Here is a 20,207-nt window from a genome sequence, read left to right on the forward strand (position 1 = left end):
TGGAACTTGGATCAGGCAAAATTCATTAATTCATATATAGCTTCTAATCATTAGTGGGAGTTAATGAGGTTGGACCATATTTGAGGGTCTTGGATTATGAACACTATTGTTCACAATAACTCTGAGGTAGAGTGTTATTCCCATTTTGCAGATGAGGAAACTGAGGCACAAGGAATGAGGGTAAGTGAGAGGGGGGCCAGAGGGCCATGGCCCTCCCACTTTTGGACAGTGGATGGACCAGGCCCGTGCGCTTTTTGCCACAGGACCCCACCTCCTTCCCCTCCTCTACCCCCTGAGGCCCAACCCCCCAGCCAGGCCAGGGCGCCTGGGCAGTTGTGGGGAGCTGTGCAGAACCTCCACCTGCCTGGGTTGTGGGGGGCTTGAGACTAGCCCCCGGCCCATGTTCCCGCCCCCAGGCTCCCTACCCAGGGCAGGTGGAAGGTCCATGCTGGCTCCCCACACCTGGGCTCTTACCGTGACTGGGCTGCAGCTCCAAGGCCCTGCCCCTTGGCCTGAGTCAAGTCAGGGTAAGACCCACACTGTGAGGAGCCTGCGTCCCTCCACCTGCCCTGGGCGGCTGGCTGAGGGGTGGGGCCTCCAGGAGAAGAGGGGGTGGGGCGGGGCCTCTGGGGGAAGAGAATTGGCCTTGAGGGGGGCTGGGGCCTGTGGCCCCCCCACTTTTGGGAAGGCTCCGCCACCCCAGTAAGAGATTTATCCAAGGTGTTGCAGCAGGCCAGTGGTAGAACTGGGAATAGAACCCAAGAGCCAGCTGCTAGACTCAGACCCCCATGATTCTGCTGGAAAAACAGTGGTATAAAAGGCTGGAAAGGTTCCAAGAGGCTTTGGCCATTCAAGGTGGCAGAAGTCGGTCAGATTTGGCATGTTTTGCCAAAATACGGAGAGGTAGGAAAGGCCTGGTATGAAAAGCACCATGATGAAAAGGCAGCTGCTTGCTTTGTAACTTGCAGGACATTTTAAAAATCATTCTGGTGTATTTTTTGGAAAATGTACTGTTACTCTGTGCAGCTTTCTTGGCTTTCTCAGACCCATTATGGAGAGAGGCCTAATTTCTGTTGCTGAGGCCACGCCTTTGCTTCTACTAAGGGCTTGGCTACACTTACAAGTTGCAGCGCTGGTGGAGGCTTTCCAGCGCTGCAACAACACCCCGTCCACACTTGCAGGGCACAACCAGCGCTGCAACTCCCTGGTTGCAGCGCTGGCTGAAAACCCATCCCGGCAGGGGTATAAGGAGTGCAGCGCTGGTGATCCAGCGCTGCCCAGCAGGTGTGGACACTCACCAGCGCTTTACCTGTCCTCCAGGGAATAAGTAGTTATCCCAGAATTCCTGTTCAGCCACTCTGCACATCAGTTTGCACTCTACTGCTCTTGCCTCAGGTGACCCGCCCTGTAAATGCCCCGGGAAATTTAAAAATCTCCTTCCTGTTTGCTGCAGCCAGGTGTGGAGTGCAATCAGTTTTAATCAGTTACAGGTGACCATGCCTCCACGCGGCAAACGAGCCCCAGCATGGAGCACTGGTGAATTGCAGGACCTCATCAGTGTTTGGGGTGAGGCATCTGTTCAGGCACAGCTGCGCTCCGGCCGTAGGAATTACGATATCTTTGAGCAGATATCAAGGGCCATGCTGGATCGGGGCCATGATCGGGACGCAGTACAATGCAGGGTGAAAATTAAAGAGCTGCGGAGTGCCTATTACAAAGCCCGAGAGGGGAATCGACGATCCGGAGCTGCTCCCACGACCTGCCGTTTTTACAGGGAGATGGATGAGATACTTGGGGTGACCCCACTGCCAATCCCAGGATAACGATGGACACTTCTGAGCAGGCTGGGGGACAGGAGGAGGAGGCGGAGGAGGCGGCGGAGGCGGAGGCGTGGGGGGGGAGGAAACCGCGAGTGAAGCTCCTGGCATGGGGGAAGAAACCGCAGATTCCCTGGAGGCATGCAGCCAGGAGCTCTTCTCAAGCCAGGAGGAAAGCACCCAATCGCAGCAGCCAGCAGTTGCAGAAGGACAAGCAGAGGAGCGTGTTACCGGTAAGCGGCTTTTATTTTCTGGGTGAAATGTTTCTGGAGAGGAGGGGGGGTTATGGATGCATGCATGCCAGCCTCTAGATGTGGAATAGCCCGTTGATGTGGTCTATCACGTCGCGGTAATCTGCCTCAGTTATCTCAGCAAAAGCTTCATCCAGAGCGTGGGCAATATGCCTGCGCAGGTTTATAGGCAGAGCCACTGTGTCCCTTGTCCCAGTGACGGTGACGCGTCCGCGCCACTCTTCTGCCAGTGGTGGGGGGACCATTTCTGAACACAGGCAAGCCGCATAGGGTCCCGGGCGGAATCCACATTGCTCTAAAAGAGCCCCCCGCTGTTCCCTAGTGACTCGCAGTAGGGAAACATCTTCCAGGATTAAGTCCTGTGAAAAATGTTGGGAGACTCTTTAGTGAAGAGATAGGGAGATAAGATCACCCCTGCATCTGCATCTTCATTTCACTCAACCCCTCTAGCACTCCAGATTACCCGAAGCAACCAGCTCCCCTCTTACACCCAAGCCCCACTTCTCCCCATATAAGCACTGCTCACTCACCATGTCGTGGCTTCTGTAGTGTTATGCGTGTGGGTAAAAGAATGCTTAAATAAGAACTCACTCCCTCAGTGTAACAATTCATGTCTGGAGATAGTGGATACAATGCTGCCCGTGTTAAATGTTGTCATTTCTGTTTCTACAGTGACCTTGACTACTGGACTGCCCAGATGTTCAACATCACAGAGGCTTCAAAATTTGAGAAAAAATCCCCGAAAGAGCAAAGAAGACATGCTGAAAACTGTTCTTAATCAGTCTGCTCGAGAGAGTAAGGACTTGAAGGATTGGCGAGAGAAAGAAAGCAGGACACGCAAGAGAAATGCAGTGGCCAAGAGGAAAACCACGGAGCGGCTGCTAAGCATCCTGGAGCGCCAAGCGGAGTCTATAGAGTCACTCGTTGCCATGCAAGCAGAGCACTACCGTGCTACTCCCCCAATGTCAGCTCAAACCACCTTTCCCCAGCATCCAGGTTCTTACCACCACCAGCTGCCTCCAACACCTGTATGTTCCCCAACCAGCCCTGATACCTACCACCACCCTTACCCTCTGCATTCAACCCCCATCACCATGCAGTATATGAACCCTGAAGTGCAGGATTCATTAAACAGCAATCCAGACAGGGCATATGCAAACTTGTGACTGTACAGTTCACCAACCCACACCCCTGCCCTCTTGTGTTCATGAAATGTTGTGTGTCTGTCTGTCTGTCAAGGAAGTTTTTTTCTTTTCAATAAAACAATTCTTGGCTTTGAAAACAGTCTTTATTATAGCAGATAGTGAAAGATACCTTAGCCCAGTAAAGAAAGAGGCACTACAAATCATATTATTATTATTATGGATAATAGAATAACAGTGTAAGCAGTGCAATTCACTCCCATGCAAGGCAGCAAACATTATTGTTGGCTTTCAGCCTCAAATTCTTCCCTCAAGGCATCCCTAATCCTTGTAGCCCTGTGCTGGGCCTCTCTATTAGCCCTGCTCTCTGGCTGTGCATATTCAGCCTCCAGGACTTGAAGGTGGTCCATGCCTCACTGAATGTTTCACCCTTCCCTTCACAAATATTATGGAGGGTACAGCAAGCGCATATAACCGCGGGGATGCTGCTTTCCCCAAGTCTAGCTTCCCATACAAGCAACGCCAGCGGGCTTTTAAACGCCCAAAAGCACACTCCACAGTCATTCTGCACCGGCTCAGCCTGTAGTTGAACCGGTCCTTGCTCCTGTCAAGCTTCCCTGTATAGGGTTTCATGAGCCAAGGCAGTAACGGGTACGCGGGGTCTCCAAGGATCACAGTGGGCATTTCGACATCCCCTACTGTGATCTTCCTGTCTGGGAAAAAAGTCCCTGCCTGCATCTTCCTGAACAGGCCACTGTTCCGAAAGATGCGTGCATCATGCACCTTTCCAGGCCAGCCTGTGTAAATGTCAATGAAACGCCCGCGGTGATCCACAAGCGCCTGGAGAACCATAGAGAAATACCCCTTCCGATTAACGTACTCTGATGCCAGGTGGGGGGGGGCCAGAATAGGAATATGCGTCCCATCTATCGCCCCTCCACAGTTAGGGAAACCCATGTGTGCAAAGCCATCCACAATGTCCTGCACGCTCCCCAGAGTCACGGTCTTTCTTAGCAGGATGCGATTAATTGCCTTGCAAACTTGCATCAAAACGATTCCCACGGTCGACTTTCCCACACCAAACTGGTTCCCGACCGACCGGTAGCTGTCTGGAGTTGCCAGCTTCCAGATTGCAATAGCCACTCGTTTCCACCGTCAGGGCAGCTCTCAATCTTGTGTCCTTGCGCCGCAGAGTGGGGGCGAGCTCAGCACACAGTCCCATGAAAGTGGCTTTTCTCATACGAAAGTTCTGCAGCCACTGCTCGTCATCCCAGACTTCCATGACGATGTGATCCCACCACTCAGTGCTTGTTTCCCGAGCCCAAAAGCGGCGTTCAACGGTGCTGAGCATTTCCGTAAATGCCGCAAGCACTTTAGTGTCACACGCGGCAGGCAAATCCATATTGATATCATCGTCGGAATCCTCACTGTCACTTTGGAGCTGAAGGAATAGCTGGACTGCCAAACGTGTTGTGCTGGTGACACTCATCAGCAGAGTCCTCAGCAGATCGGGCTCCATTTGCCACAGAAATCGCGATTCACACAGAGAGTAACAGAAAGACACTCACAATGGCGCCAAACGCTGCTGGAAAGAGTGAATGCTGGGATGTGAAGCGATGCACCACGGGGCGCTGGCAAACAGGAAGCGGAATGACCCGCACACTTCCTTCCCCTTCCCACAATACTCAGCGCCAAAACGGCGCCAAAACGGGACGAGGTGCTCTGTGGGATAGCTGCCCACAATGCACCTCTCAATACAGCGCTGGAAAGTGCTGCAAGTGTGGCCACACTGCAGCGCTGGTAGCTGTCAGTGTGGCCACACTCCAGCGCTGGCCCTTCCACAGCTGCATGACCAGCGCTGTAACTCCCAGCGCTGCAACTTGTAAGTGTAGCCAAGCCCTAAGTAAGATTACATTCCAGAGCTGAGCACTTCACAAATTCCTCAATAGGAGACATTTCAGATAAGTGCCAACTATCCTGGCTATTGCTAGTGTGATTGCATTTGGATCCAATGGAAGTAGCACAATAAGGAGATCTCTTCTCATTAGGGCATTGCTTGAAAAATCTGTCCTACACCCACTAGCCCAGGGGTTCTCAAACCGGGGGTCGGGACCCCTCGAGGGTTGCGAGGTTATTACGGGGGGGGGGTGTCACGAGCTGTCAACCTCCACCCCAAACGCCGCTTTGCTCCAGCATTTATAATGGTGTTAAATTAAAAAACACTTTTTAATATATTTATAAGGGGGTTCCCACTCAGAGGCTTGCTATGTGAAAGGGGTCACCAGTAAAAAAAGTTTGAGAGCCACTGCACTAGCCTGAGGACTGAGCCTATTAGCCACTGTGAGAAATACTTGCAGCCTTCTCCCACTTCCCAAGAGGCACCGATACACTTCTAGTCATTGCCATTAGATCTGCATATCTATTTTTGGTCCCATAGTAAGGATATTTGTATTTTAGCTCTGTAAAATACAAAACCTCAGTTTATTAAACTTCCTTTGCATTTTTTCTTTCTTCCTTTCCCCTTCACTCCTCTTCTTTCACTCCTACCACAATATAGCTTGGTATCTTTTCCACCGTCTCTTTTGATGTCTGCTCTGTTTCCTCTCTTGCCCCCAATTTATACCATTCCTTTCTCATTTTCCGCCATTGTTTGATGTACTCCCTCCTTCCTCCATGTTGTTTTTCAATCTTTACCTCTTCCCCATGCTCTTATTCTCCCCACTGTACTCTCAGCTTCCCACCATATGCATGTAACTTATTCACCAGCGCCTCATTCCGCTCCCCCTCCTCTACAGCAAAAGGTTCCTGCTTCTCCTTCAGTAAAACAATGATTAGAGCCCTGCTCCTCAGCAGCTCTTCCAGGGTCCCATCTCCTTCACAGCTCCCCAGCCTGGGTATCTTCTGGTTCCTGCACTTGTAGGGTCCCTGCTCCTGAGCAGCCCCATATGTTCCTTCCTAGCTCTTCCATCAGCTTGGGAGAGAGGGAGGCAGGCATTTATGCAGCTCTGTGCCCATACAGCCTGGTCAGGTGCCCCTTCTAGATCTTGCACCATGGACCAAGTGAGCTTTTTATCTTGTGCATTAGAGCGGTGCTACAAAAGGAACTTTTGTGGTTCATTCAAGAAGGGCTGCATTGAGGTGGGGTGTGCAACGAGCCCTAAGATTTCATTTCCCTTCATCTTCAGAATGGAAACTGCATATAACCCTGTGCTTCAGTCTGAGCCCACCTGTGATTAGATCACACTTGTGACATCTCCAGATGTCATGCAAATCCTTAGTGTATCATATGAGACGTGCCCCTTACTTAGCTTTCCCTTCCTGCTGAAGGGAACAGTCTGAGTGAGAAATGAAAGGAATTTAGGGAGGAGAACCAAGTCAATGTCAGCATCAGCACTTCTGCCATTGCAAGAAGTTCCCTACAATCTTAAACAACCATAACAGGACAGAATCTTAATTGCACATCCCATCCACAAATAGCAGCTCCAGAGTACAACACCTCATACCAACATGATACAGGTTGATTCACAGGCCTAGAAAACATGAATTATGAGGGAAGATTTGAAAAAAATGGGTTTATTTAGTCTGGAGAAGAGAAGACTGAGAGGGACACAGCAATTTTCAAGTACATAAAAGGTTGTTACAAGGAGGAGAGAGGTAAACTGTTCTAGTTAACCTCTGAGGATAGGATAAGAAGCAATGGACTTAAATAGCAGCAAGGGTAGTTTCGGCTGGACATTAAGAGAAACTTCCTAATTGTCAGGGCAGTTAAGCACTGGAATAAATTGCCTAGAGAGGTTGTGGAATCTCAGTCACTGGAGATTTTTAAGAGCAGGTTAGACAAACTCCTGTCAGGGGTGGTCTTGGGGCTTGACTACACTTGAAAGTTGCAGCGCTGGGAGTTACAGCGCTGGTCGTGCAGCTGTGCAGGAACAGCGCTGGTGTGTGGCCACACTCACAGCTACCAGCGCTGGTGTGTGGCCACATTTGCAGCGCTGTTGGGAGTGATGCATTATGGGCAGCTATCCCAGCGTTCAAGTGGCAACAACGTGCTTTTCAAAAGAGGGGGGTGGAGTGGGGTCTAGTGTGATAGGGAGCGGGGGGAGAGAGAGAGGGGGGATTTTTGGAGCCAACACTGTGTGTTTAGCTTCCTGCCTTGAAAAAATCAGAAAATGTTTCCAACCCCTTAGTCTTAACTCTTAATTGCAAACAGCCTGCCTCCAACACGACTCCCTGCTGTTTCACTCACTCCCTGCCTGCCTCTCATTTGATTGTTTACAGCCAGGTACAGATTGAGCAAAGCAAACAGGAGCTCTGTTTGTTTTTTTAGATAAGCAGCACTGGCAACGGAGCTCCAGCTCGTTCACAACAAAACAAAGAGAGACTGCATAACAAAACAAAGAGAGTAATTTAGTTAAAAGCATTCTGGGATATCTCCTAATACCCTGGAGGCCAATTAAAGCGCTGGTGTGTGGCCACACTTGATGAGCAGCGCTGGATCACCAGCGCTGCAATGCTTATTCCTCAAGCAGACCAGGTGTTCAGCCAGCGAGTTGCAGCGCTGGATGTGCCTTGCAGGTGTGGACAGTTACTAATTGCAGCGCTGGAAAGCCTCCACCAGCGCTGCAACTTGCAAGTGTAGCCAAGCCCTAGATAATACTCAGTCCTGCCTTGAGTGCAGGGAACTGGACTAGATTACCTGTCGAGATCCCTTCCAGTCCTACGATTCTGTGATTCCTAAATCATGTACAGAAACACTCAATGACTCATGGACACCTACAATGGTTCCTTAGAGGACTTTCTGTTTAAGCGCTGACCTGGCCTGACACTGCTTGGCAATCAGATAGTTTGTCTGGCTGAAAGTAAGAGACGCACACAACAGCTGATCAAGAACAAAATCCACAGTAATTATAATATGACTGCTATGGATGATATAAAAATAGTGTCCTCTGTAGAGATGAGAGGGGAATTCATTACTTTTAATTCCAGGAGGGAGCTGTGTAGAACAAATGGAGAGAGGGAACAGGGTCTGTTTGATGATGAAGGCAGGGACAACGGGAGTCAGGAGTCTAGGTTCTATTCCTGAATCTACCACTAATTCACCCCGTAACTTTAACTTCAGTGCCTCCATGCCCCATGAGGAAAACAATGGCTCTGTTTTACTGTATGAGCGACATCTGTAAAAGGGTAATGAAACACATTTCCCCCCCCATTCCCCCACACACATACAGCATGAAAAGCCCTACGGACAGTAAAAGCAAAGCATTACTGAGCAGATATTGATGTAGTCTGATGGTTTTAAATGGAAATTAAAGCTAATGTTGTTTGCAGAGGAATGAGACACAGTGCTTCTCAGATGTAAACCTCTCAGGTTAGGGATTACTTCCCAAAGATCACATGTCTATTTTGCATATTAAAAACCAATGGGCACCGTTACCTAAAAGTAAGGCCTGGTCTACACTAGGGAGGGTGTCGATGTAAGATACGGGAATACCGTAGTTGAAGTCAAAGTATCTTATTCCGACTTACCTCCTGTCCTCACCGTGCGGAATCGATGTCCACAGCTCCCTGTGTCAACTCTGCTACTGTCGCTCGCTCTGGTGGAGTTCCGGAGTTGACGGGAGCACGTTCGGGGATCGATATATCGTGTCTAGATGAGACACGATATAATCGATCCCCAATAAATCGATCGCTACCCGCCGATACAGCGGGTAGTCTGAACATACCCTGAGAGATCACAGTCTCCTCTTCCTGAGGCTGCAAATGTTGCCAAAGCATCCTCTTCAGTACTTAGCAGGGTGCTTAACAGTGCTGCTCTGGCAGAGTGTGGGGTAAAACCAAAGGGCTGTGAGATGGAGCCCTCTTCCTCAAATGCAAAATAATTCTGGGAGTGAAGATCTGACATAAGGGAGCTGGGTTGAAACCTCAAGGCACCACTGGAAAAAGGAAAAGTTTCACATCAGTGACAATCTGAAGTATACTTCTTATCTGAATACACTGTATGCATACAAAGTACTCCCCATTCACCTACCCCTGCACCCAATTAACTCACTAACAAGCTTGGAAAAACAGGACCCTCAGTTACTTTATGGGCATGTATGCAGCTAAGGCAGGTTGTAACCTCCCAGCTAAAATTAAGATCTCCCTGTTCATGGAGAGCTTGTTTTCAGATGGCTCTGCTGAACACTCCCCCAGGTGCCATTTCTCACTCAGGGTATGTCTACACTACGGGATTATTCCGATTTTACAGAAACCGTTTTTTAAAACATTGTATAAAGTCGCGTGCACGCGGCCACACTAAGCACATTAATTCAGCGGTGTGCGTCCATGTACGGAGGCTAGTGTCGATTTCCGGAGCGTGCACTGTGGGTAGCTATCCCATAGTTCCCGCAGTCTCCCCCGCCCATTGGAATTCTGGGTTGAGATCCCAGTGCCTGATGGGGCAAAAAACATTGTCGCGAGTGGTTCTGGGTACAGCTTCACCCTTCCCTCCGTGCAAGTAGCAGACAACCGTTTCGCGCCTTTTTTCCTGGGTGAACTTCAGACGCCATAGCATGGCAAGCATGGACCCTGCTCAGCTCAAGACAGCAGTCATGGACGTTGTAAACACCTCGCGCATTCTCATACAGTCTATGCTGAACCAGGACTTGCAAAACCAGGCAAGGAGGAGGCGGCTATGGCAGCGCGATGACGAGAGGGATGAGGATATGGACGCAGAATTCTCTCAAACCACGGGGCCCTGCGCTTTGGAGATCCTGCTGGTAATGGGGCAGGTTCTAGCCATGGAACGCCGATTTTTGGGCCCGTGAAACAAGCACAGACTGGTGGGACCGCATAGTGTTGCAGGTGTGGGACGATTCCCAGTGGCTGCGAAACTTTCGCATGCGTAAGGACACTTTCATGGAACTTTGTGACTTGCTTTCCCCTGCCCTGAAACGCCAGAATACCAAGATGAGAGCAGCCCTCACAGTTGGGAAGCGAGTGGCGATAGCCCTCTGGAAGCTTGCAACGCCAGACAGCTACCGGTCAGTCGGGAATCAATTTGGAGTGGGCAAATCTACTGTGGGGGATGCTGTGATGCAAGTAGCCAAAGCAATCACTAAGCTGCTGCTACAAAAGGTTGTGACTCTGGGAAATGTGCAGGCCATAGTGGATGGCTTTGCTGCAATGGGATTCCCTAACTGTGGTGGGGCGATAGATGGAACCCATATCCCTATCTTGGTACCGGAGCGCCAGGGCACCCAGTACGTAAACCACAAGGGGTATTTTTCCATGGTGCTGCAAGCACTGGTGGATCACAAGGGACGTTTCACCAACATCCACGTGGGATGGCCAGGAAGGGTTCATGATGCTCGCGTCTTCAGGAACACTACTTTGTTTAAACGGCTGCAGCAAGGGAATTACTTCCCAGACCAGAAAATAACGGTTGGGGATGTTGAAATGCCGGTAGTTATCCTGGGGGACCCAGCCTACCCCTTGATGCCATGGCTAATGAAGCTATACACAGGCAGCCTGGACAGTAGTCAGGAGGTGTTCAACTACAGGCTGAGCAAGTGCAGAATGGTGCATTTGGCCGTTTAAAGGCGCGCTGGTGCACATTACTGACTCGCTCAGACCTCAGCCAAACCAATGTCCCCTTTGTTATTGCTGCTTGCTGTGTGCTCCACAATCTCTGTGAGAGTAAGGGGGAGACCTTTATGGCAGGGTGGGAGGCTGAGGCAAATCACCTGGCCGCTGATTACGTGCAGCCAGACACCAGGGAGATTAGAAGAGCACACCAGGAAGCGGTGCACATCAGAGAAGCTTTGAAAACCAGTTTAATCACGGGCCAGGGTACGGTGTGACTATTGTGTTTGTTTCTCCTTGATGACCCCCCCCCCATTGACTCATTCCCTGTAAGCCACCCACCCTCCCCCTTCGATTACCGCTTGCTTCCTAAAGAAATAAAGTCACTCTCGTTTAAAAATCATATATTCTTTATTTATTAATTATAAAAAGAGGGAGAGACCTGACAAGGTAGCCCGGGTGGGGTTTGGGAGGAGGATAGGAAGGAAGGAAAAGGCCACTTAAAAAATTTCAAAATAATGACAGCCTTTTGGTTGGGCTGTCCACTGGGGTGGAATGGGCGGGTGCACGGAGCCTCCCCCCATGCGTTCTTAGTCGTCTGGTGGGTGAGGAGGCTAAGGAACATGGTGAGGGGAGAGGATGGTTATACAGGGGCTTCAGCGGCACTCTGTGATCCTGCTGCCGTTCCTGAAGCTCCACCAGATGCCGGAGCATGTCAGTTTGATCACGCAGCAGCCCCAGAGTTGCATCCCGACACCTCAGATCTTCCTGCCGCCACCTGTCCTCACGTTCGTCCCTCCTGTCCTCACGTTCGTCCCTCCTGTCCTCACGTTCGTCCCTCCTGTCCTCACGTTCGTCCCTCCTGTCCTCACGTTCGTCCCTCCTGTCCTCACGTTCGTCCCTCCTGTCCTCACGTTCACTGGCATCTTTCCTGTACTTTGATACCACGTCCTTCCACTCATTGAGATGAGCTCTTTCATTGCGGGTCACTTCCATGATTTCTGAGAACATTTCGTCTCGCGTCTTTTTTTTTTCCGCCGTCTTATCTGAGATAGCCTTCGGGAAGGAGGAAAGAGACTTGAAAAATTTGCAGCTGCAGGAGGGAGGGGGAAAAAAGGGAGAGGAGCATTTAAAAAGATAGATTTTACAGAACAATGGTTGTACTCTTTCACGGTGAACAACACTATTCACCTTAAATAGCACATGTGATTTCACTACAAGGTCGCATTTTGCATCTTAATATTGAGTGCCTGCGGCTTTGGTGTTAGAGATCACACAGACGCAGGTCTGGGCAGCAGAATTAGTCTTGCATGCGGCCATGGTAAGCCATTGTCTTTTGGCTTCTGCAGCCTTCGTATATCCAGCGCCCTCCTTTCCCAAATAGCAAGCAAAGCCCGTTGAGTGCTGCTTATTTCCTGTTAAACTGCAGCAGCAGAAACTACCCCCCCATCCAATTCTCTGGGATGATCGCTTTACCCTTCCCCCCACCGCATGGCTGGTATCATGGAAGATCACTGCTAGCCAAACGCAAAAAAGCTCAGCGCCAATCGCCTCCCTCTCCTCTTCCCCCCGCTTGGCTATGTGCAGGGAAGGATTTCTTTTAAGCCACAGGCAAACAGCCCAACCATCTCTCTCCCTCCCCTTAATTAAATTCCCGTATTTCAACCAGGTTACCATGAACGATATCACTCTCCTGAGGATAACAAAGCGAGATAAAGAACGGATATTGCTTGAATGCCAGCAAACACCGGGACCATACGCAGCTAGGCTTTGTCATGCAATGAACCAGATTACTTGCTACATGCATGGCGTGCTCAAGTGTCCTACCACGGAGGACAGAATAAAGCTGCGCTGCCCAGAAACCTTCTGCAAAGGCTTTTGGAGTATCTCCAGGAGAGCTTCATGGAGATGTCCCTGGAGGATTTCTGCTCCATCCCCAGACATGTTAACAGACTTTTCCAGTAACTACTGGCTGCGAATGCATCCCAAGTCCTCAGGGCAAATTAAAAAACGCTTGCTTTTAAACCATGTTTTATATTTACAAAGGTACACTCACCAGAGGTCCCTTCCATGGCTTCATTGTCCGGGATAGTGGCTTGGGAGGGCTGGGAGGGTAATTCCATCAGGGTGAGAAAAAGCTCCTGGCTGTTGGGGAGAATGGAGTGCTGTGTGCTCTCTGCAAGCTCGTCCTCCTCTTCCTCCTCCTCATCTTCCCCGTCCGCAGAATCCTCAGGCATGGCTGAGATTACCCCCGCCTCGGAATCCACGGACAGGGGTGGGGTAGTGGTGGCGGACCCCCCTAGAATTGCATGCAGCTCAGCATAGAAGCGGCATGTTTTTGGCCCTGCCCCGGACCTTCCGTTTGCTTCTTTGGTTTTCTGGTAGGCTTGTCTGAGCTCCTTAACTTTCACATGGCACTGTACTGAGTCCCTGGTGTGGCCTCTCACCATCATAGCCTTGGAAATTTTTTCAAATGTTTTTTCATTTAGCCTTTTGGAACGGAGTTCTGTTAGCACTGAATCCTCTCCCCATACAGCGATCAGATCTAGTACCTCCCGTGCAGTCCATGCTAGAGCTCTTTTTCGATTCTCAGGAGACTGCATTGTTACCTGTGCTGATGAGCTCTGCGTGGTCACCTATGCTGGTGAGCTCTCCGCACTGGGCAAACAGGAAATGAAATTCAAAAGTTCGCGGGACTTTTCCTGTCTACCTGGCCAGTGCGTCCGAGTTCAGATGGCTGTCCAGAGCGGTCACAATGGTGCACTGTGAGATACCGCCCGGAGGCCAATACCGTCGAATTGTGGCCACACTAACCCTAACCCGACATGGCAATACCGATATCAGCGCTACTCCCCTCGTCGGGGAGGAATACAGAAATCGGTATTAAGAGCCCTTTATATCGAAATAAAGGTCTTCATTGTGTGGACGGGTGCAGGGTTAATTCGGTTTAACGCTGCTAAATTCGGTATAAACTCGTAATGTAGACCAGGCCTCAGAATGGTGCAATCATGATTCTGTCAATGTTTTGTTTTGAGTAATGTGGGAAAGGGAAGAAAGAAGGTTAAGAACTAGTTGTAACATGAGTGAAGTTCTCCCTCTGTGAAGCCCCCTTGTGACCCTGCTCTTAGGTTAGGTCAGTGGTATTAGTGGTACTGACATAGGATTCTGAATTCTTGTGCCTTGTCCTAAATCCCTGCATGTGGTTAGAAAGAAAGTGTCTAGGGAAATATACAGAAGTGACTTTTTTCCTTTTGGTTCTATCTGAATTTTCTCACTTCATCCTAATGTTGCTTTCTTCTTAGTCACCCATGTTCGATGGTAAAGTCCCCCACTGGCATCATTATACTTGTTTCTGGAAGCGGGCCCGACTCGTGTCCCATGCAGATGTTGATGGTTTCCCTGAGCTCCGATGGGAAGATCAGGAGAAAATCAAAAAAGCAATTGAAACTGGAGGAGCTGCAGCAGGTAAGTGAAGCAAAAGTGATGTCTACAGAGATTCAAGATACCAAGATACCATGTCCATTTAGAACCATCCTATCTATACTTGAGGGGATGTGATTATGGGTACTGGGCTTTTTTGCTCGCTGGCTGTGATGTCCCTTCAGATGGCGAATCAGAACAATCACTGGAACTTTCCTAATTCTCGATAATGACTAGGAGACTGTGTATGCTGAACCCTGTGAAATAGTTAAAAAGTGACCAGTCAGTCTAAAAAGCAAGGACCACTGCATCACTAAATATACTTTATTCACTTACTTGACTAGTGTAGTTTAGCTTCAATTAGCTGATACTAGTAAATGATCTGTAATACACTATGGAAAAGTAGTGATGTCTCAGTAACCTGAGACCTAGTGTGAAATCATCACACCTACCAATATATCAGATCCAGAAAACATTAATAAGGATTGTATAAGCACTGTATTAAGAGTTCAGTGCAATTAACTAAATGGTCAGGGAAATTATCAGATCCAGATTAGAAGTGGTTGGGTATGTAGAGGGTTCCTAGGTGCTACAGTAATACAAATAATGAATAATAGAGCAGACTGAAGCCATCAATGTCCATACAACACAGGAATTGTGGGAGGTTTGTAGGTTGAAGTCAGTCTCTCTGGCATATAACATCATATCAAAGAAAATGCATCTTGTATATGGAAAGGGGAGTTCTGTTTGAGGTGTGGCTATTTGGTTGACGCCAGTTCTGGTCAGGTCTTCAATAGCAGTATTTATTTTATTTTATACTACTTCTAGAACAGACAGACAATGAAGAATAAATTCGCACTACTGGGGTTCTTTTGGGTAATGTTGATCACTAATTTGGCTCCTGGACCACTGAGGTCTGAGTATCACTGTTCTAAAATATACAGTTACATAAACAGACTTCCACAGTTCCTCCTTGTACATGTACAGAACACTTGACTTTTTCCAAGTGCTTTTTAAACATTAACTGGTTAATCCTCACAGTATACATGTGAGCTATAGTAGTTAAGCCATATCCTCTCTTGTGACATATGGGGATACTGAAGCACAAAGGAGGTGATTTACCTCAGAGCAGCATATTAGCTCAGTGACAGAGCTGGAATTAGAGCTTGAGTCCTCACTTTACTCCTTTGACAGGTCAGGCTTGTGTTCTTCATCTCTAATAGGGGTTGTTTTGTAAATGTGAAGTTGCAGGAACTAGTGTTGTTGCAGCATTGTATGCTTCTTGACAAGTGCAGGTGAGAGACTGAGATTGTCTTCCCCAGTAGTGAAGCCTGAGGTATAGGTGAGTAACCTTAGAAGTTTATTATGAGTCTGCAGAGTTCCTAACGCTTCCTGTAGGATTCTGAATTGCAGGGAGAGCATTGTGGGTTTTGTCACTATACTTATTTCTCTAAATGTACTGAGCTGTGGCTGATTTGGCTTTGTTTCACGGCTAGTCTCTCACTATATTTGTGCTGATTGCGGGGGATGATAAACAGTTGGGGAGATTTTTTTTTTTAAGAAATAAAATGAAGAACTTTAGAAGTTGAATAGTGTTTTTGCCTCTGTTCTCCAGGTAAAGGCACTGACCAGGAGGGAGGTGGCAAGGCTGAGAAGAGTTTAAATGACTTCGCTGCAGAATATGCCAAGTCTAACAGAAGTACCTGCAAAGGTTGTGAACAGAAAATAGAAAAGGTAGAGACACGCAGCTATTAGGTTGTGTTCCTCTTCCAGTCCAGGGTGACACAATTAATTCCATGAGTTCTGAACTATTGTTCTTTCTGTTGTTCTCCTTTTATATTATGGGGTTAAACGTTGCAGTACTTTCTCAGAAGAAATGCTCTGTTCTGAACAATTTGTCAACCCCAAGCTGTTCCACTGCAGTAAGGTCTCAAATGTGACCTCTTCAGAGCCTGGGATTTAGACTTGCTGACTCTTCCTTCTGTAAAGGAAAGAAAGCATTTAATTGGTCCAGGCATTGGAGCTGATTGGCAGATTACTGCTGGTATTCCTGCAGAGGAAAAGCCTGGAGAGAAGCTTTGGCGTACTGTAAATGTGTTTTTGTTTAGGAAGGCCAGTGGGTACTGCAGCTCTCCACTGACCCATCCCATCACTGTTTTGTAGGGTATGTCCTGTTCTTCCATATACAGGTATTTAAGAAATGCTGGCGAAATGAAGTTCTGAACCTGCAAGTACTTGTTAATGTGAATAATCCCATTGATTACTTATATGCTTAAATTTTCACGTGTGTTTGCAGGATTGGAGTCCAAATTTGCTTTTGAAATGAGGATTTCTGAGTGATTGTTTTGAATAGTATAGGCTGAACTGTAATTCAGAATATGATCTGATCAAAAATCAAGCTGACTCTGGGTCAGACTTCATTAGTCCTCACACATTAATTTCTGGAGAACCAAAGTTTTATAATTTAAAATTCCTTGCATGGAGCCTGATCCTGCAGGATTTGCTTGCTTGACCTCTGTAGGGCTACTTGCATGAGTAAAAGTTCTTGGATTGGATCCAAAATGTGGTTAGCTATTTTTGAGTTATTACTGAGCAAAAATTATTTGACTGAATTTTATTCTTTGCTCAGACTGGTTATGGGATTTCCCACCATTTTTTTAAAGAAGTAAGTATGGCTTGAGACTAAAAGTGAAAAGTTTAACTTAAAAAGGGAATTTTCAGAGTAGGGAAACCAGGGAGATTAGAATGAAAACAATGATGTAAATTTCAGCATGTGACTGCTAGCAGGCGATTGGTGGAACAGTTTTTGCTGTTCTGCTATTTAAGAAGCATTACTTTCATTATAAAATCACCAACTTATTTCTCTGAATTAACATTCAAGTCCTTCCCAGAGCGGCATCACACCACGCTTGTACTGTTTGTTTTTCTCCGCTTCAGGGCCAGATCAGAATTTCCAAGAAGATGGTGCATCCTGAAAAGCCCCAGCTGGGGATGATAGATAATTGGTACCATCCTGACTGCTTTGTGAGCCACCGAGCAGAACTGGGCTTTCTCCCTGCATTTGGAGCCAGTCAGCTCCAGGGCTTTGGGATGTTGAAAGCAGAAGATAAAGAAGTTCTGAAAAAGCAGCTGCCTGCCATGAAGAGTGAAGGGTATGTGGGGGATGTAAGAGAGCCTGCTGGCTAGAAGATCCATGAAGACACACTGCATGTCTTCACAAATTCCATGTTTTATATAGATTGGACTTTTTAACCTCTGTCATACCATTTATTGTTTGTATAGCAGTAGTGCCTAGAGGCCATAATCAGGGGGATTTAGAGCCCTGTTGCACCAGGCACTGTGCACAGATAAAACAAGACCCACCCTTGCCCTTAGGAGCTTGCAATCTAAGTATCTCCCTTGGATATACAGAGAGTGCAACAAAGCAACTGTGACTTTGAAAACTGATCTAATATTTTGTGCCATAAACTAGCAATCATGGGAATGAGTGACAGGGACTGGATCACTTGATGATTACCTGTTCTGTTCAATCCCTCTTGGGTACCTGGTATTGCTCACTGTCAGTAGACAGGATACTGGTCTAGATGGACCTTTGGTCTGACCCAGTATGACCATTCTTATGTTCTCGTGAGTTCAGTTGTAAAGACTCTGTGCTGCACTGTCTTGTGGTGGTGTTGGTGTTAATGTTGGTCTCTTTATTTCTGATCTGTTGATTGAGAAGTGATTCCTTAAACTTTTGTTCCTCCTGTGCCACTGACTCATTGGGCTGTCCAGTTTCTCCGTTGATTACAGTCACTCACTAGCTGTGGTACTTTTCAGGTGATGCCAGCGCATTCAGTATCTTCTGTCACTGTCATATGCCTGTTCTTCCCTGGCCTTCCTCCCTTAGGCATCCACTTCAGTACTTGCTTAGCATGTCTCCCATCTTCCATAGGGTGTATGTGTCCCAACCACCTGAGCTTTCTTTGATATTTTCTAACGTGCCCTGCTCTGTCAGCTCCCGTGCTCTCGCATTTGTTGTTTTGTCTTTCCATTAAATGTGTAGTATCTTCCTCAGCTCTCTCTGACGGGCAGCCTCCAATCTCTTCTTAATAGCCGCTGTCATTGGCCAAGCCTCTGCACCATACAGTAGCATGCTCAGTGCAGTCACATGGTATAATCGGACCTTTAGTTTGGTATGGAGACCTCTGTTTGACCAGATGTTGTTTCACCTTTCAAAAGTGGTGTTTACTTTTCCTAATCTTGTATGAATATCTTTATCGCACTGACCTTCAAATATATTCAGACTTCCAGGTGGTGGAACTCTTCTACCCATTGGACTTCTTTTCCATCCACATAGGCCTTTGCATCTGCTGTCCACTTTCCTACATTCATAATCTGGTTTTCTCTGCATTTACTTTCAATTCAATTGTTGCTGCTTCCTGTTCTACCTCTGGTATAAGGCAATCATTCTGTTCCACGTCCTGTTTGTTAAAGCAGTGTGACTGGGAAAGTGATGGTCGTGTAACTCATCTCTGCTAACTCATTTTACACCTCCTGCAATGTCTTTTGTTACCTGCTTCATCACCCAACCTATGGCTAATGCAAACAGGATTGGTGATAATGCGTACCCTGGCCTAACTCCAGTCACAATATCGAACCACTCCCCTGGTCTGTATCTGATCTTACTGTGCATCTACTTCTGTCATATAAACTCCTTATTATGTTGATCATAGCTTCTAGCAATATTCCACAGGGTCTCTCTGTGGGTATTATCAAAAGCTTTCTTGAAGTCGATAAAGTTAAGATGGATTTTTGCCAAGCAGTAATTTTTTCACTGATCTGTTGACGAGTGAATATCTGTTCGCAGCATGATCTACCTGGATGGAATCCAGTCTGTTCTCCTAGTAATACTTTATCCACTACTTTCTTCATTCTTTTCAGCATAACAGTAGCCAATACTTTGCACTGTTATCGATCCCAGGCAATAACTTTGCCAGTTAATGCACTGAGTAAGATCACCTTTTTTGGCAATGCCATGCTGATACCATCTTTCCAGTCTTGCGGCACTTGTTCTTTCACTCATATTTCATTAGAGTTTTGTTAGCTGCTGAGTCAGAATTTCACCTCCCACCTGTAATTCCTCTGCTTGAATTCTGTCAACCCCAGGATCTTGCCACTATTTGAGGCCTTGCATGGTTGCTTTAATTTCATCAGGTGTGTTTGGTCCCTTTTCCATTTTTAACTTTGCATTGGCATTTCTCTTGACCCTGTGTATGATCGTTGGCCTTGGAGAATTTAATATGGAATGAAAATGTTCCTTCTGTCATCTGGCTTGTTCTTCATGTGTTTTCAACATCTGTCCATCAGAATCTCTGCGATGGTTGGGTTCTTCGAAAGGTCTTCCATTATTCTACAGAGCTGCTTGAAATCTCCTCTCTGTGCTGCATCTTCTGCTTCTGCAGCCTTCTCCTGAACCCAGGCATCTCTGTCTTGCCTGCATCTCATCTTTTTTGTCCTTTTCTTTGTTTCTTGCATCTGCCTCTAAGAGTTCTGCCTGTGTCTTGCACTATTCCTTTTTTGCCTTAGAGCTTTCTGCTTCTCAGTTGCTGCCCATGTTCTGGGTGTAAACCATGCATCTTTCTTCCATCCTCTCCAGTAGTCCACTACTTCCTTTGCTGTCTCAACTACCATCTTCTTCCACTTCGACCATCTGTCTTCCAGACTTTCATCAGCCTGGTCCTGTAAAACACTGGAATGGTTGCTAAATTCAGTCTGGAGTCTGATCTGCGTTATTGTCTTTGAACGTCTCTATTGCTGTAACACTCTCTTTATCCATTTTCCTGATCTTTTTGAGTTTTTAAGCTGAAACGTGGCTACTAAAAGATTATGGTCTGAGCCAACATCTGCTCTTCTGACATCCCTCAAAGAAGGTGTCCGTTTCTTAGATATACACACGGTCTATCTGGTTGACAGTCGCATTGTCTAGTGATCTTCATGTAAGCTTATGAATCGTCTTGTGCTGGATATGACTG

At 47.4% G+C, this 20,207-nt stretch overlaps 1 protein-coding gene across 1 annotated transcript in view; it reads left to right on the forward strand.

Moving 5' to 3' along the window:
* Positions 1-20,207, forward strand: part of PARP1 (poly(ADP-ribose) polymerase 1) — a 62,044-nt gene that overhangs the window by 4,704 nt on the left and 37,133 nt on the right. The window contains exons 2-4 of the mRNA XM_045011437.1: positions 14,076-14,238; positions 15,809-15,927; positions 17,131-17,345. Of these exons, the coding sequence (XP_044867372.1) occupies positions 14,076-14,238; positions 15,809-15,927; positions 17,131-17,345 (497 nt within the window). The remainder of the gene's footprint in view (positions 1-14,075; positions 14,239-15,808; positions 15,928-17,130; positions 17,346-20,207) is intronic.

Source organism: Mauremys mutica, chromosome 3, assembly GCF_020497125.1.
Source record: "Mauremys mutica isolate MM-2020 ecotype Southern chromosome 3, ASM2049712v1, whole genome shotgun sequence".
NCBI lineage: Eukaryota > Metazoa > Chordata > Testudines > Geoemydidae > Mauremys > Mauremys mutica.